Source organism: Lolium rigidum, chromosome 6 (genome assembly GCF_022539505.1).
Source record: "Lolium rigidum isolate FL_2022 chromosome 6, APGP_CSIRO_Lrig_0.1, whole genome shotgun sequence".
In the NCBI taxonomy this organism is placed as follows: domain Eukaryota; kingdom Viridiplantae; phylum Streptophyta; class Magnoliopsida; order Poales; family Poaceae; genus Lolium; species Lolium rigidum.
The window spans coordinates 73,687,418-73,706,205 of NC_061513.1; the positions used below are offsets into that span (position 1 = coordinate 73,687,418).

At 46.7% G+C, this 18,788-nt stretch overlaps 1 protein-coding gene across 1 annotated transcript; it reads right to left on the reverse strand.

The window, feature by feature from the left end:
• Positions 1-362: 362 nt before the first annotated feature.
• On the reverse strand, positions 363-2,979 carry LOC124667137 (laccase-8-like). The gene is made up of 6 exons (XM_047204464.1): positions 2,862-2,979; positions 2,612-2,763; positions 2,294-2,541; positions 1,750-1,872; positions 743-1,660; positions 363-658 (listed from the first exon to the last, which is right to left on the reverse strand). Exons 1-6 carry the CDS (start codon positions 2,940-2,942, stop codon positions 528-530), a joined length of 1,653 nt encoding a protein of 550 aa, XP_047060420.1. The 5' UTR covers positions 2,943-2,979; the 3' UTR covers positions 363-527.
• Positions 2,980-18,788: the final 15,809 nt, after the last annotated feature.

Here is an 18,788-nt window from a genome sequence, read left to right on the forward strand (position 1 = left end):
GCCTGAAATTGTAATCAAAGGCTTTTTAGAAGAAACTAGAGGTGGGCCTGAAAAGTGCCTCAAACTAAAATCGAAGGCATATAGAAAAGTGTCTCTAAAAAAATATAGGCAATTTTTGAAGTGCCTAAACATGCACATTTTGAGGTAGTTTTCAAAAAGTGCCGACAATGATATTCCTCGACACCATTAAACGGCATTTTCCCACCTCCAAATGGCATTGCCGACACTTTTCCTTGAATTAGCGGCAGTTTTCTGTGCCTCTAAACAGGACACATGTGTATGCCCAATAAGATGGGCTTCGGTGAGCTTCAGATTGTTGATCATCATCATGATAGCACTGATTTTATCTATATTGTCAACAATGAGGTTAAACACGAGCTTTATTCAATAAGAGGGGATTTATATAGAATCGATTAAAAACTTTGAGCAATGTACAAAGCTTTCAACAAATGTATCAAATCAGACACGTTCATACAACTAGATAGACAAATAACCGCACAACTAGGAGTATACAAATAGGGTTGCCCTCAGTAGCATTTCGGGTAGCCAACGGGAGGAGGAGGAAGTATATTGGGGGCCGGACCGTCAAGCACCTCGAATACCATCGCCAGCCCCAAGGGCACGTGAGCATCCAAGTGACAGTGCATGAACCACATACCTGCACAAAACAATCATCGCAATAGGTTCAGTTACTAACCAAAGCTTTGCATCAATTTCGTGAAATAATGGATGGAACGCTCACCTGGATTATTTGCCGTGAACCGTATCACGGCCCATCCGCCGCCCGGCACGGCGACCGTGTTGCGCACCTGCGGGTTCACGAGGTTGAACGTGCTCCTCTCCGTCGGGTCATAGCGCCCGAGCCCCTGGGCCAACACGAAGAAGTTGTACCCGTGGAGGTGTATCGGGTGGTTCTCCGTGCCAACTTTGCTTTTGTACTTCTTGCTCTGCAGCACCACCTCCACCACTTCGTTGTACATCACCTTCTTTACGGATGTCGCCTTCCTGATCGTCGGCACCGACGGCGGGGACATCGGGAAGTCCTCCGAGTACACATCCGTTAGATCATCGAAGAGCGCATTGAGGAGCGACACCTTCTTTGGGAGCTGGAACGAGTACCCATTCATGAACGCCACAAGCGCGTACCCCTTGCATTTCGTCTGGTCCGGTGCGCATGGCTCCTGGTCCAACCCGAACTCGACAACCATGCTATGGTTCACAGTTGTTGGCACGGCTGGGTCGTCCGACCGAGCCAAGCCGGTGAGAGACCAGTAGAAGTTGTTGGCGGTAACCACGTCATTGTGGGCCGGCATGGATGGCATGGATGCAATGGTTTCGTTCGGTGCTCCTTCGTACTTGATAATGCCTGTGGCGGTGCCGTTGTTGAAGGGGATCGAGGCGGTATTGCTGTCGAACACGGTGGCCGCCATGTAGTACCATCTCGGAGGCGCCAAGGTGGTCATGAGGGCGTCCACCGTCTGCCCCGGTGCGATGGCGATGACGTCAGTGGTGTAGGGGTTGGTGTAGCTCGCGTCGACGGCCACCACAGTGAAGTTGTGGCGGGCCACCTTGAAGAAGAGCTCGACATTGAGAGCAGCATTGACGATGCGGAGGAGGTAGGTCTTGTTGGATGCTACCTCTACTTCATAGACACCGGCACCTAATATACGATCGCGGTTTCAGCAGATTACGATTTGAGTTGTGTTCAATTTCACTTGTAAATTGTAAGCTAGATCCGCAGCGTTGTACCTTTGCAGGAAGTGTGGTCCCCTGGCATGCCGTTGATGGTGAGCGCGTCCGAAATAGCTGGTCCTAGGCCGGTCAAGTGCCCGTCAATCTCCACATCGTTCACATTTTTGTTCCACCACTCACCTGTCAAAGAATTGTACGCAAACATTTCATGGTAATTGCAGGAACAATATATTTTTTAACAAAGCCAGTTCTTTCAGTAGTTTGCAGGTTGCTACATGTTCACTCATTGCATACAATTGTGGTTTTTTATCGTTCAACCTTATAAGTGGGAGCTTATGACGGCAGTTGAAAGTATTTTTAGCCAGGCTGGTTGACATCATATTAGCAGACTATGGCATGCATAGTTGCTATATGCTACTTCTATTTTCATTGGTTAATAAATATTTCAATCTTATGTGATTTTGAGATGTTATATTCTTCTGGAATACTGACTCTTTAACAAAATAGCATGTCTGCATCAATTGATGCAGTGGTCGTAGTCTTACTCTCTTTTTTGAAAAAATATCTATATACATGTTTGTCACGTTAGGGTGCATCATACCAAGTACTATTGGGATTTCTCCATAGGGCGCCGTGAAAGGGTAGCCAGCGGTGCCATTTCTGGGCTTTATGATGAGGGCGCCATAGATGGTGGCTCGGAGGAGCGAGGAATGGGCATGCCACCACAGGGTTCCCTCCTGGCCCGTGATGTTGAACTGGTACGTGAAATTACCGGAAGGCTGTATGGAGCAGTCCGTTATCAGGTACGCCCCGTCGGCCCAGCCATTCAGCAACTGAAATATGCCGTGCCTGCAATTAACGAACGAATACTTAGACGCGAGCTAATTTGCAAGCAGGAGGATGAAGCTTCGATACTTACCAGTGCACTGATAACGAGTATGGCGAGTCGTTCACAACGTGGACGACCACCGTATCGCCTTCGCTGGCCTCTATGGTCGGTCCGGGCAACTGCTCGTTGGCCGTGTATATCACACTCTCCGTGCAAAGCTGAGAGATGTTCGTGGCGCCCACCTGAATTTACCAAGATGAAATACCATTGAGCTGCAACTATTATGCCAAACTATATACTGTACTATATATCAAACAGCTATTGGGTACCAGAAGTTTACATTGAAGGTGTGCTCCACGACTGCCGCGCTGGCCATCGCCGCGCAGAGAGCCAGCACGATCATGGCTGCCGCCGGCTCCATCTCCCAATTCCTGGGTAGCAAGTTAGCAACTGGTCGAATAAACAAGCTAGCACACACTATAAGCTCCTGGCTTGGATGTCCTATATATATACAGATACCCACACGTGCTACTACTTGCTAGTAGTAATGATCCAATAGCGTGAGAGCTTTCGCTAACGATGTAACCAGACTGCGATAGCGCGCGACATACATATAAGAACGCTGAGTTGGTACCATGTCGCATGCACTGCTTGACCTTTTTTTTAGGATCATCGTGAAGTCTCCGATTGTTCCAGATAAAGTCTGCCATTGTTCCAGGCGATTTCAAATATGCTCGCTCAAAAGTGCCCGCGCCACCAACCCTATGCATTGGACCGGCATTTTATTTGATCATGATCATTTTGTTGAAACAAATCATCATCATCTTTTCATGTTTATGTTCCTTCAGCAAGTTCCTATGGGTTGCTTTAAATATAAAACGTACAAGTGTATCATTCTTTAGTTCTTCTTAGGTTTTGCAAGGAGATCAGTGTCACATTCAGCACGAGTCGGTGCTAGATTATGCGCTACAAGAAACAGACTGTTCATATAGCTAGTTGATGAGTTTTATATCATGGTTACTAGATTTTGATGAACGCCTTGTTGACGCGGCCCGATATTTCTCACTGATGATCGTTTTGTAATACACTTGATAATAAGCAGAGAAAAATGCTATGTTAACAACATTTATACAAACAAAAGATAAAATGCTATTTCGGAATCCTCCTATTATTCTTGGCCCCTATGATAAAAAAAAATAAAGGTGAATAGATAAAGGGTCCTAGTCGTTTTCACAATATTTATATATCACATATAGCCCAAGACGAAACAACAAACACAAATGACATCAGTTGGAGTCATAGTCGAAGACCTCAAAGTTTCAATTGATTGCCTCATCTTCATTTGACCCATAGCAGCCAGAGAACTGGTCACCTTTGGCAGTTAGACAGTCTCACATGGATACGCCCATAAGGCTTGAGCATGGTAGTTGAAAGCGGAAAATACATGAATCTTGAACTGAACAATCCAATCTAGGCCTTACAATGTGGCATATCAACATACATACAAATACAAAATACTGAAAAATGCGCAGTTCGTACCAAAGATCTATATCTTTACACAGATACGTTGTGACATCTTTGCCCAGGTGGAAGGATCAATCTGTCTTCGCCAAGGTCACGTAACTCACATAGGTACCAGTGTTAAAATGCGCTGTAGAAAAAGCTAGCCAGCCAATATATTGTCCACTGCAAATTAGATGAGCTAGCTACAATCTGAACGCCCCTCAACAACTTTGAGTAAATATCTAGAGGCCAATGTTATAATCAATGCACAGATTCCCATTAGAATCTATCAAGACCGATATGATAAAACAAGTAATCCGTATAATACAAAAGACTTTAGAAAAGCAATTCATGTATTATAACACAGGATGATAAGTTATCAGGATTATTCGCACCAATAATGTGGTAAATCAAAGAACAATCGTTTAGAGATATTATACTGCATAGAAATGCATGTTGAAGCACCAAGCTTAATGCTTCACAGACCAATTCTTGGAAAATTAAGAAACGGCGCAAATGTTATCCTGTTTCAGTCGCTATATGAAGCGGTCCTTGATTGGAAACCATTATTATTTTTAATGGTGCATATGCAATACATCAAATGATGCAAAAGAAGTTAATAATAAGCAAAGGTACCTCCTTGTCATTCTCTGTGGCAGTGCATGATGTAGGCGACGACGGCCCAGACGGTTTGGCTTCTTTGTCCATCTACACCTCTCCCGTCCAATCTCTCCCGTCCGAGACCCCAACCCTAACCTCTCCCGTACCCCACCCTCCGCCGCCGCCGCCGGTAGCGCCGCCGGGGCAGTCCCTCGGGGCATGGCGGCGGTGGAGGCATTTCCTCGTCGCCTACGTGAAGAACAGCGGCCGGATCCCACCTTCTCGATGCATGGCGGAGCAGGCGCGCGTGGGATGGGCGATGTCGGCGGCGGCCCTCCTCCCGTCGGCTGTCCCCTGGCGGACCGGCATGTCTACGCACGCTTCTATTCCTGTAGACAGTGTTGGGCCTCCAAGAGCAGAGGTTTGTAGAACAGCAGCAAGTTTTCCTTAAGTGAATCACCCAAGGTTTATCGAACTCAGGGAGGTAGAGGTCAGAGATATCCCTCTCAAGCAACCCTGCAATTAAGATACAAGAAGTCTCTTGTATCCCCAACACACCTAATACGCTTGTCAGATGTATAGGTGCACTAGTTCGGCGAAGAGATAGTGAAATACAAGTAATATGGTGATTATAAGTAGCAATTGCAATCTAAAATAAAAATGGCAGCAAGCGAACATGTAGCAGAACTTGTTGGAAATGGTGTTTCAATGCTTAGAAACAAGGCATATGGATCATACTTTCACTAGTGGACACTCTCAACAATGATCACATAACTGAATAAATAAATGCTACTCTTAAACACTCTCTTGTTGGATAACAAACACCATTCATTGTGTAGGGCTACAAGAGCACCCTCAAGCCGGAGTAAACAAGCTCCACAACGTTCGGAGTTCATATTAAAGTAACCTCTAGAGTGCATACTAGACCGTTGCAATTTAGACCGAGTACTAACATAGCATACACACTGTCAACAATAGCTATGAAAGGGGGAATAGATCACATCAATACAATCATAGTAATAGTTAACTTCATAATCTACAAGAGATTACAATCATAACCTACGCCAAGTACTACATGATGCACACACTGTCAACTTTACATCATGGAGGAGGAATAGACTACTTTGATAACATCACTAGAGTAGCACATAGATTAATAGTGATACAAAGCTCATGATCACATAAAGATCACACCATGGGAGAGAGAGATGAACCACATAGCTACCGGTAGAGCCCTCAGCCTCGGGGGAGAAATACTCCCTCCTCATCATGGGAGACAACAACGGCGACGAAGATGGCGGTGGTGTCGATGGAGATAACTCCGGGGGCAATTCCCTGTCCCGGCGGCGTGCCGGAACAGAGACTTCTGTCGCCCGAAATGGAGTTTCGCGATGGCGGCGGCGTCCCTGGAGTCTTTCTAGAGTTTCGTCAATTGTTGTAGGGTTTTCACGTCACGAGAGATTATATAGGCGAAGAGGCGGCGCAAGGGGGTGCCTGGGGGGCCCACCCCATAGGGCGGCGTGCCCTCCTCCTAGGCCGCGCCCTAGTGTGGTGTGGGGGCCCTGGACCTCCTCTCCGGCTCCCCTTCGGTGTTCTGGTCCGTCTCGGTGAAATAAGATGTTTGGCTTTTGTTTCGTCGAATTTCGAGAATATTGCCCGAACAGCCTTTCTGGAACCAAAAACAGCAGAAAACAGGAATTGGTACCTCGGCATCTTGTTAATAGGTTAGTTCCGGAAAATGCATAAAATCATTATAAAGTGTGAGCAAAACATGTAGGTATTGTCATAAAACTAGCATGGAACATCAGAAATTATAGATACGTTGGAGACGTATCAAGCATCCCCAAGCTTAGTTCCTACTCGCCCTCGAGTAGGTAAACGATAACAAGGATAATTTCTGAAGTGACATGCTACTATCATAATCTTGATCAATACTATTGTAAAGCATATGAGATGAATGAAGTGATTCGAAGCAATGGTAAAGACAATGACTAAACAACTGAATCATATAGCAAAGACTTTTCATGAATAGTACTTTCAATACAAGCATCAATAAGACTTGCATAGGAGTTAACTCATAAAGCAATAAATTCTTAGTAGAAAGTTTTGAAGCAACACAAAGGAAGATATAAGTTTCAGCAGTTTCTTTCAACTTCAACATGTATATCTCATGGATAATTGTCAACACAAAGTAATATGATGAGTGCAAATAAGCAAGTATGTAGGAATCAATGCACACAGTTGACACAAGTGTTTGCTTCTAAGATAGAAGGAAGTAGGTAAACTGACTCAACATAAAGTAAAAGAAAGGCCATTCGCAGAGGGAAGCATGGATTATTATTTTTGTGCTAGAGCTTTTATTTTGAAAACATAGAAACAATTTTGTCAACGGTAGTAATAATTCATGTGTGTTATGCATAAAACATCCTATAAGTTTCAAGCTTCATGCATAGAATACCAATAGTGCTCGCACCTTGTCCTAATTAGCTTGGATTTCCATGGATTATCATTGCATTACATATGTTTCAACCAAGTGTCACAAAGGGGTACCTCTATGCCGCCTGTACAAAGGTCCAAGGAGATAGATCGCATTTGATTTCTCAGTTTTGATAGATCTCAACTTGAGGACATCCATACCGGGACAACATAGAAAACAGATAATGGACTCCTCTTTAATGATTAAGCATTCAACAACAGATAATATTCTCATAAGAGATTGAGGATTAATGTCCAACTGAAACTTCCACCATGATACATGGCTTTGGTTGGCGGCCCAATGTTCTTCTCTAACAATATGCATACTCAAACCATTTAATCATGATAAATCACCCTTACTTCAGACAAGACGAACATGCATAGCATCTCACATGATATTCAACAAAGGTGTAAAAATTTGATGGTGTCCCCAGAAACATGGTTATCGCTCAACAAGCAACTTATAAGAAATAAGATACATAAGCAACATATTCAATACCACAATAGTTTTTAAGCTATTTTCCCATGATCTATGTATTGCAAAGACAAGGAATGAAATTTTAAAGGTAGCACTCAAGCAATTTACTTTGGAATGGCAGAGAAATACCACATAGTAGGTAGGTATGGTGGACACAAATGGCATAGGTTTTGGCTCAAGGTTTTGGATGCACGCGAAGAATTCCCTCTCCAGTACAAGGCTTTGGCTAGCAAGGTTGTTTGAAGCAAACACAAGTATGAACCGGTACAGCAAAACTTACATAAGAACATATTGCAAGCATTATAAGACTCTACACTGTCTTCCTTGTTGTTCAAACACTTCACCAAAAAATAACTAGACTTTTAGAGAGACCAATCATGCAAACCAAATTTCAACAAGCTCTATTTGTAGTTCTTCATTAATAGGTTTAAACTACATGATGCAAAAGCTTAAACATGATCTACTCGAGAGCTCAAAACAATTGTCAAGTATCAAATTATTCAAGACAATATACCAATTACCACATGAAGCATTTTCTGTTTCCAACCAAATAGCAATAAGTGCTGAGGCTTTCAGCTTTAGCCATGAATATTAAAGTAAAAGCGAAGAACACCAGTGTTCATACGAAAAAGCGGAGCGTGTCTCTCTCCCAAACAAACATGGTATGATGGTGCCCACTTTATTGAAAATAAAATACACAACAGAAAATAAAGATGCTCCAAGAATAACACATAGTATATGAAGCAATAAAAATATAGTGAACAGAAATAGGACCTAAAATTTTTATTGATGAAGAAGGGGATGCCTTGGGCATCCCCAAGCTTTGACGCTTGTACTTCTTGAATATATCTTGGGGTGACATGGGCATCCCCAAGCTTGAGCTTTTTTCCATTCTTCATCTCATCTCATCATTCTTCTTTCCTACACTTGAAAACTTCCTTCATACAAAACTCATCACAAATCTCATTAGCAACGTTAGTGCAATGATAATATTAATCAAATCTACAAAGTTCAGTATGACATATGAAAAGCATTTTAATAAGCATTAGCTACTGTAGCACAACTTCAATAAGGTTCTTTGATCAAGAGAACTAAAAAAGGTGGGCAAAAAGATGCAAATGCAAAACAGTGCAAGAATCTGTCAAAACAGAACAGTTCGTAAAAATTGATTTTTAAAAAATAGTTACGCTGCGTAACTCGAAAAACTCGGAACTAATGAAAGTTAGATAAATACCTGGGGAAGATGCTCGTAAATTGGCAGCTCAAACTTACGTTCTGGTGATTTTTGGCGATTTTTCTCGTGACGAACCAGAAACAGTAAACAAGATTGCAAATCTCCCAAATACCACTTTCTTACCATTAGAGGCAATTCTTGGCACAAAAACGAAATAAACATGATAAGAAGAGGTTGCTACAGTAGTAACAACTACCAATACACAGCAAAACAGTAGCAAAATAAAAACATGGGTTATCTCCCAAGAAGTGCTTACTTTATAGCCATTAAGATGGGCTCAGTAATTTTAATGATGCTCGCGCAAGAAATAAGAGTTGAAGCAAAAGAGAGCATCAAAAGCAAATAAGAAACACTTTTAAGTCTAACCCACTTCCTATGAAAAAGAATCTTGTAAATAAATAAGTCATGTAAGCATAATGCAACAAGCATAGAAAGGCAACACAAGCGCAACTTCAAGATTCTCAACATAAAGAGGGGAAACTTAATATTATTAAGATGCATATAACCATGTTTCTCTCTCTCATAGTAACTTTCAGTAGCATCATGAACAAACTCAACAATATAACTATCACATGAAACATTCTTATCATGAGCTACATGCATAAAATTATTACTCTCCACATAAGCATAGTCATTGCTATTAATTGTAGTGGGAGCAAATTCAATAAAATAGCTATCTTTATTATTCTCATCACCATAATCATCATATATAGGAGGCATATTGTAATCATAATTAATTTTCCCCTCAATAGTAGGTGGACTGAAAATATGATAGTCATCATTGTAATCATCATATATAGGAGGTAAAGTATCATCAAAGTAAATTTTCTCCTCCATGCTTGGGGGACTAAAAATATCATGCTCCTCAAAACCAGCTTCCCCAAGCTTAGAATTTTCCATAGCATTAGCAACAATAGTGTTCAAAGCATTCATACTAATAACATTACCATTATCATGCATATAAAGTTCCATAGGTTTTTTAATTCTCTCTTCAAACACATCATGTCCAAATTCAAGATAAAGTTCATAAAGATCTCTAATTTTTTTGTTGTTTTCCATTAAGCCTAACTAGTGAAAATAAAAACAAGAGACAAAAAGATAAAATTGCAGAATCTAAAGGAGATACCTTCGAGCACTCACACACCGAGCAACGGTGCTAGGAAATAGCTTAGTAGTTGGAGGATGTGAATACCTTTTACCTTACCTCCCCGAGCAACGGCGCTAGAAAATAGCTTGATGTCTACGCACGCTTCTATTCCCGTAGGCGGTGTTGGGCCTCCAAGAGCAGAGGTTTGTAGAACAGGCAGCAAATTTCCCTTAAGTGAATCACCCAAGGTTTATCGAACTCGGGGAGGTAGAGGTCGGAGATATCCCTCTCAAGCAACCCCGCAATTAAGATACAAGAAGTCTCTTGTGTCCCCAACACACCTAATACACTTGTCAGATGTATAGGTGCACTAGTTCGGTGAAGAGATAGTGAAATACAAGTAATATGGATGATTATAAGTAGCAATTGCAATCTGAAATAAAAATGGCAGCAAGCGAACATGTAGCAGAACTTGTTGGAAACGGTGTTTCAATGCTTAGAAACAAGGCCTAGGGATCATACTTTCACTAGTTGACACTCTCAACAATGATCACATAACTGAATAAATAAATGTTGCTCTTAAACACTCTCTTGTTGGATAACAAACACCATTCATTGTGTAGGGCTACAAGAGCACCCTCAAGCCGGAGTAAACAAGCTCCACAACGTTCGGAGTTCATATTAAAGTAACCTCTAGAGTGCATAATAGACCGTTGCAATTTAGACCGAGTACTAACATAGCATACACACTATCAACAATAGCTATGAAAGGGGGAATAGATCACATCAATACTATCATAGTAATAGTTTGTTGACCGCCAAAACCCACCGTCGGGCAGCGACAGTCAGCACCAGTAGAGCCGGGAAGAGTCTAGAGCTGCGGCTGGCTGAGACCCCTCCGAGCGACGGCCCGCAATGCTCTTCCGGTCACACGCGGCGATGCGAAGTGCAAGGGCGTGCCACCTGACCTATACCTGGTCAGGAAGGTGATGGGGGATGCCTCGCTTAGTTCCTGCATGGCATACACGTAAACGTTAAATACGAGCCTCGATCGGCTCTCGAGGTTATCCCGTGAATCGGCTCAAAGAGCCGATCCACCCATGATCCGTGCGGGGTGCACGAATACTTGGTGATCCTGCTTGATCAAGATAAAGCTAATGAGATCCACGACGATTTAGGGTTTTCACCGCATAATCGGATCATCCTACTCCAGGTTGGGCCTCGCGGCCACGCACGGTGCTCATAAGCCGATCCTAAACAAGGCCAAAGAATCAACAATGTAGTTGATCCACGGAACCTCCTGTTTAGGACTTGCGAACGCCACCCTGCGTGCCACTGGATCCTCCCCCCCTTTGTAGGGCCTAACTATTGCAGATATTAAACTAATCCTTGCAGAGCAAGGAGCAATCGTAACGGATCAGATCTACTAAACGATGAACAAGCAGGTGCCGCCCCCATGCCCGAGATAGGCATGAGGACGGCTAGATATGCAAGGGTTGCACTACGTAAGCATGTTTATACGAAGAACAATGCTAACCCTAACACATCTATGATAACTACGTTGCCCGCCATCAAAGACGCTTCAAGCACGGCAACGCATGAACAACATGGAGCTTGTGCTGCCTAGATCGCAAGATGCGATCTAGGCAGCATGTCGCTACCCGATTGAAACCCTCGAGACGAAGGAGTTGGCGATGCGCCGAGATTGGTTTGTTTTTGGGGTGAACGTTGTGTTGTTGTTTATTCCATAAACCCTAGGTACATATTTATAGTCCAGGGGACTTTCTAAAGAGGGCGTGCACTTAAACCGTGCACGAGTAAGATTCTATCTCTAAACTAAACTCGATCTAATATGTTACAGATACACGGGCAATTAAGCCCAATTCGGTAAAAAGGCCGATCCACATACTTCCTCTATATATATTTCTTCACGCTCATCTTCGATCGCGGCCCACCTCTGACTTGGTCAAATTCTGGTGATAACACATGCCCCCCTGGTTTTGGAAATGATATTTCCAAAATCATTACGTTCTCCTTTCCCGTCGGGTCATGTCGTAGTACCACCGTTGCAGTATCCTTTGTCTCCTCATATTTTGCAGTGAAGATTAGTGACATGGCACCAGCAACATGCGAGCAATCGGCTCTTCTTCTGTTCCTCTTTGAACCATCGGCTCTTCATCGCAACAAACCCTCCTCTGTTAATGAAGAAGTATCCTCTAATCAATTGTTCCGCCGATGGTCAAAGTTACGTAGTCTCCAAAGAGAGCCGATGACATTGCATCGGTCTCTATTATAAAATACGAGGAAAGTCGACCTAGCCGCCCTTCCAAACGGTAACCTGCGACCTTCATCAGAAAAGGCGCACTCAGATCCCCAAATCGCCGCCCGAGCAGCTCCAACCCACAACCACTTACACAGATCTCAGCCACGCCGCCCCCGACTCCTTCAACGCATCCCATGGCGAAATCATCCAACACCGACGCCACAGCTCCCAGACTGAAGGTAACCCTTAACCCCCTTTCGCTGTTCGTCTTGACATGAGATTAATGGCAAACACCTGAATTAATGTTTTGCTCCGCTGCTAATTTAGGCTTCAGATATCCTTCTGCCACACCCTTCTCTCGCGAATTCGATGTGCCTTGGTCCTCGTTCTTCTGAAAGTCCTGCCCTGTTAATTTCGTGCGAAGCTAACAGAATCCCCTTTGTGAGCCAAAGCCTAGATCTAACTTCCTGGGCCGACTGCCTACGAGCCTGGCCTAATCCTCCTGAAGGTTGGGTGGCATGGTACAATAGAGTATCAAAATCCCACTATGCCACTTGGGATACCATAGGGATAGCCGATGCCCTGTCATTATCCTTATCTCCTCTTGAGAAGAACGAGAACATCTTGAAAACCATCGGCTACTTCTGGTCTGATGCGTTGAACTGCTTTATGTTTGGTCATGGCCCCATGACACCAACCTTACTGGACGTGGCCATGATCACGGGGCTGGACATTGCATCCCCCAGCCCTTCTGCATTCCAACTGCCGAGAGTCCCTTTCACCCTTTCTTCCAAAAAAGAGTGTACCAGCTGGGAGCCTACCTCAAACGTTATATGAAGACCAAAGGTCCCGTGACGAAAAGAGAACACACGGCCTTTCCGAATTTCTCGGCTAGAACATTTCATCTTCGTGGCCCATCCCTTGCCCCTACCAAGAATTATCTTTCCCCGGCCTATGAATTGGCTAAAGGCACCCACCTCGGCCTGGGCAAACCGTTTCTTGGAGAGGTTTATCGATCTCTTCAATCGATGTCTCATCAAACCGTTCTCTCGGAAGACAGTTAAAACTGGTGGTCCCTGGTGGTTTATTCAATTATGGGCGCAGCTATACTTTCAGACCCAGATCCCTGACTTCCCACCTTTGTCCTCCTGCACCTTTCCGGACGTCAATGGCAAAGATATCCGATGCACCAGCTATGGCCAGGCTTTGTATGGCCTCCCAGGCAGCAGGTTGATCCCCAAAGAAGCAGCAGGGTGGTTCAAGATCTTCTTTCAAGGTTTGGACAACCCCCTGTTCTTTCCTTATACTGAATCGGCATACTTTGAAAATCCAGTCTCCTTCCGATTGGATAAATTTGCCGATGATGCCAGCACCCAGCATCTGTATTCCATCATGATTCGTCCCTGCTTCCTTCCTGTCGGTATGAGCACTTCAAACCGGATCATTAAACCCGGCTACGAGTGTTATCAACCAGTAGTAGCAGCCCGACAGCTTGGTCTTGGGCAGGTGCCTCCACACTTCTTCCTGCACCACCTAACGACCAAGCGTAGCCGAACCGCTCGACATCATCACGAGCCAAAGGTGTTATACCTTCTTTGATGCTTTGGCCATCCCTATCCCCCACGACCTCCATTTCTCCTTCACCACTGATGGTTTCGAGACTTGGTGGTCCATGTGGAAGACCCATGCCTTCAGAAGGGCCTTAGGACCGCTGTTGAAGCAACTTGACGCCGAGTATGACATCCCCGCAGACCAGGTATCGTCTCTCGAAACATTTCTTACAGCTGCATTACAGCGCTCGTCCGTGACCTGACCCTTCCTCTTAACAGCAACGAGATGGCCCGGCTCCCACACAAGCCGACGGTTCCCCTTTCGCGTTTCTTCCTCCAGCACCGGTGGTTCTTTTCTGCCAGAGCTCGCCACCCCTGAAAAAGGTCATAATGCAGAGCCAGCCGCTTTCGCCAGAATTGGCACTCAAGAGTAAAGCCTCTTCAGGGCTGGTTGCCCCCCGAGCCTCGACTCAGGCGAGGACAGCAGTGAGGAAGGTGGCCGCCAAGAAGACCCTGAAGCGTAAAGCTCCGGCCCGAGCAAGCTTGCATGTAAGACGGTTCAGATCCTGCAGACGCTCGTCCGTTTCTCAATATTTCGCTCGCAACATGCTTTATGTTCTTTCCTGCAGGCTTCTACTGAAGGAACTTCCAGCGAGACCGAGGAAACCAGCGAGGGAGACTCGAGCTCAGGTAACTCCGAGAGGTCTACCACCCATAGCCAGACGGCATCACCAGCACCGGCTTTCGAGAAAAGGTTGATCGCCGACCCTTCTGCCTCCCATGCCCCGGCCAGATCGGGGTCGCGCACGAAGCGCCGCTGCGTTAAGAGGGCTCGTAAGAACCCACAAGCCTCTTCATCAAGCCAGGAGGTCTCAAATGTAATTATCTTCTTGATCGCACTTCGCGTTATCCCGCCGTCATTTGAATCGGCTAATCGCTTCCTCCTGCAGGCCACAGGAACTGCTAGCGGAGACGTTGAGGAGGCGCCGAGGCCGTCCGCAACTCCGGATCTAGCTGCCTCGATGACGGCGGCTGCCCAAGCGGCTGACCCACCCGAATCCCCAGAAAAGCGGATTGTCAACGCGCCGGCTGTTCCTCCTTCTTTGGGAGAGGTACGCCTTCCCTCCTTGGCTCTATCTACTCCCTCATTGCCTCGCTGAACTCACTTTGCTTACCCCATCAGTGGTTGCGATCTCTCGAGCTTGCTTACATTCGACCCCGAGTCCGTCGAACCCGCTCCTTCTAAGGCAAGTGGAGAGCCGGATCTCAGCACGGTCCGCGGTCCACTCCGGCCGTCTCGTAGACTTGCTTTCTGCCCCAACTGACACTCTGGTTGAAAACTCCGAGGAAGCCCAAGGCACCTTTGAGGACATCCGGCCCCATCTCCCTATGGCCCTGCAGGTGGAGCTCTGGCCTGCTGTTACCTTGTCGGCTTTTAAGTCAAGGGTGCAAGCGGCTCGCCAAAGGGTTACCCTTCGCCACTCCCAACTTCCACTGAGAGCCGATATTGCTGAAAAGTGCCGACGGCTCAATGAGAAAAAGGCGGTTTTGGACGCCAAGACGGACACTTCTGCCACTCACGCCGAACTCGAGTCCTTACGCAAGGAGCTGGAGAATTTTGAAGAGAAGGTGAGGATAACCAAACAGCTCATCCAAGACAAGGAAGCACTTGTTGCCCGTTCTCAAGACGAAGCAAGAGGCCTCACAGCCGATCTGAGGACCGATCTGGCTGAAATCCGTACTCTGAATAATCAGCTGGTGAAGGGTAAGGACGAAGATGACCAAGCTGAGATCGCTGAGGCAGATCGCATCCGTGTTGACGCTGTTCGCGCCCTTGACGTGTTTCTTCAACGGGGCTTCTAGAGACAAAGTTCGTCGGACTGTATTTGCTACATTTGTGCTTGCTAAGTTTTTTTTTTTTTTACTGGCCGATGATTCTCCATCGGTTTCTGACCTCTCCATTCCCCTGTGTCTGCCTTCGAATCATGTGCCCCCCTCGAGCCGAATCTGTAGGTGACTGCAGATATTGGCTTTGCATTAAGCCATAGAACTGTACCCGTACGTCGGCTCCGTTGGGACTCGTGTAGCCGACGTGATCGCTCGATCGGTCGCCGTCGACCCTAAGCAGCATCGTGTGGTGAAACTGAACTTGGCCGACTCGCTAGATCGAAGCGTTCCATAAAGGCTTCGTAATACCTCTCGTATAATCGCTAGAATCGGCTCCCATCTTGATCATAACCAGGACTCTGGTGACGTTGTCGGAGCCGATTGCGTGGGCTGGCTCCTTCTTCATTCTCGCCACAAAAGCACCTGCCCTCATCATTGCTTTCACCAGGGTGGTACCCAAGTCCTACCATGTTGACGCCGAACAAGTGTCCTGGTCGACCCTGGGAACGGATTCTGTGGAAAGAGCCGACGCACTTGGCTTCGAGGACCGCCTCGATTTCATCGTGTTTCTCGAGCTCGTCAGGCAGCCCTCGTGGGTGATCAGGCGTGCCGTCCGTCGCCATCTCGGATGCAGATGGCGATGTGGTTGATGTGATTGTCCCACCGGGCGTGCCGAATGTGTTGACCGCCAAAACCCACCGTCGGGCAGCGACGAGCCAGCACCGGTAGAGCCGGGAAGAGTCTAGAGCTGCGGCCTGGCCGAGACCCCTCCGAGCGACGGCCCGCAATGCTCTTCTCGGTCACACGCGGCGATGCGAAGTGCAAGGGCGTGCCACCTGACCTATACCTGGTCGGGAAGGTGATGGGGATGCCTCGCTTAGTTCCTCGCATGGCATACACGTAAACGTTAAATACGAGCCTCGATCGGCTCTCAGGTTATCTCGTGAATCGGCTCAAAGAGCCGATCCACCCATGATCCGTGCGGGGTGCACGAATACTTGGTGATCCCGCTTGATCAAGATAAAGCTAATGAGATCCACGACGATTTAGGGTTTTCACCGCATAATCGGATCATCCTACTCCGAGTTGGGCCTCGCGGCCACGCACGGTGCTCATAAGCCGATCCTAAACAAGGCCAAAGAATCAACAATGTAGTTGATCCACGGAACCTCCTGTTTAGGACTTGCGAACGCCACCACTGCGTGCCACTCGGATCCTCCCCCTTTGTAGGGCCTAACTATTGCGGATATTAAACTAATCCTTGCGAGCAAGGAGCAATCGTAACGGATCAGATCTACTAAACGATGAACAAGCGGGTGCCGCCCCCATGCCCGAGATAGGCATGAGGACGGCTAGATATGCAAGGGTTGCACTACGTAAGCATGTTTATACGAAGAACAATGCTAACCCTAACACATCTATGATAACTACGTTGCCCGCCATCAAAGACGCTTCGATACGGGCAACGCATGAACAACATGGAGCTTGTGCTCGCCTAGATCGCAAGATGCGATCTAGGCAGCATGTCGCTACCCGATTGAAACCCTCGAGACGAAGGAGTTGGCGATGCGCCGAGATTGGTTTGTTTTTGGGGTGAACGTTGTGTTGTTGTTTATTCCATAAACCCTAGGTACATATTTATAGTCCAGGGGACTTTCTAAAGAGGGCGTGCACTTAAACCGTGCACGAGTAAGATTCTATCTCTAAACTAAACTCGATCTAATATGTTACAGATACACGGGCAATTAAGCCCAATTCGGTAAAAAGGCCGATCCACATACTTCCTCTATATATATTTCTTCACGCTCATCTTCGATCGCGGCCCACCTCTGACTTGGTCAAATTCTGGTGATAACATAGTTAACTTCATAATCTACAAGATATTACAATCATAACCTACGCCAAGTACTACATGATGCACACACTGTCAACTTTACATCATGGAGGAGGAATAGACTACTTCAATAACATCACTAGAGTAGCACATAGATTAATAGTGATACAAAGCTCATGATCACATAAAGATCACACCATGGGAGAGAGAGATGAACCACATAGCTACCGGTAGAGCCCTCAGCCTCGGGGAAGAACTACTCCCTACTCATCATGGGAGACAGCAACGGCGACGAAGATGGTGGTGGTGTCGATGGAGATGACTCCGGGGGCAATTCCCCGTCCCGGCGGCGTGCCGGAACAGAGACTTCTATCCCCCGAAACGGAGTTTCGCGATGGCGGCGGCGTCCCTGGAGTCTTTCTGGAGTTTTGTCAATTGTTGTAGGGTTTTCACGTCACGAGAGATTATATAGGCGAAGAGGCGGCGCAAGGGGGTGCCTGGGGGGCCCACCCCATAGGGCGGCGCGCCCCCTCCTAGGTCGTGCCCTAGTGTGGTGTGGGGGCCCTGGACCTCCTCTCCGGCCCCCCTTCGGTGTTCTGGTCCGTCTCGGTGAAATAAGATGTTTGGCTTTTGTTTCGTCGAATTCCGAGAATATTGCCCGAACAACCTTTCTGGAACCAAAAACAGCAGAAAACAGGAACTGGCACCTCGGCATCTTGTTAATAGGTTAGTTCCGGAAAATGCATAAAATCATTATAAAGTGTGAGTAAAACATGTAGGTATTGTCATAAAACTAGCATGGAACATCAGAAATTATATATACGTTGGAGATGTATCAGCGGCACTGCGGTCTCCCTCCTCCCGTCGGCTTCCCGCAGCACTCCGGCAGGGGCTGGTGGTGGGCAGCGGCCAGGCCCTCGGTCTGCGCCATGCCATCCACTGCCGCCTCTTGTCGGTGCGTGGAGGCGATCTCGGGATTCTTCCGCGACACGAGGGGCACCCGGGGCAGCAGCCTTGGGTTCGATGGAGGAGGTAGCCTCTTCTTCGCCGGAGAGGGTCATCCTGCGGTTGGTGGTGGTGGATTTTTGATCTATCACCGCCATCCGGCGGTGAGATGGAGGAGCATGGAAGTCGGCGATGGTGTCGCCGGTGCAGGGTTGGGTTGGCCAGCCCCGGATGGTCGCCGACATGGGGGTCCGACCTGAATAAAGGCGGCGGTCCTAGGGCCTCTCTTGCGTGAAGAGGAGGACCTACCGGATGCCTGGACTCGTGATCTGGCCGGAGGGCTGAGTTCCGGAAGGCTCCGCCGGCGAATGTAACAGTGCTTTGCCTAGAGTTTGCTGGATCGGAGGTATT

Excerpts from the sequence above, each read along its gene's own strand:
- LOC124667137 (XM_047204464.1), bottom strand. The coding sequence starts at position 2,942 with ATGGAGCCGGCGGCAGCCATGATCGTGCTGGCTCTCTGCGCGGCGATG. Across the intron at positions 2,764-2,861 it reads TCGTGGAGCACACCTTCAAT|GTGGGCGCCACGAACATCTC; the intron begins GTAAACTTCTGG and ends TGGTAAATTCAG. Across the intron at positions 659-742 it reads GTTCACGGCAAATAATCCAG|GTATGTGGTTCATGCACTGT; the intron begins GTGAGCGTTCCA and ends TGTTTTGTGCAG.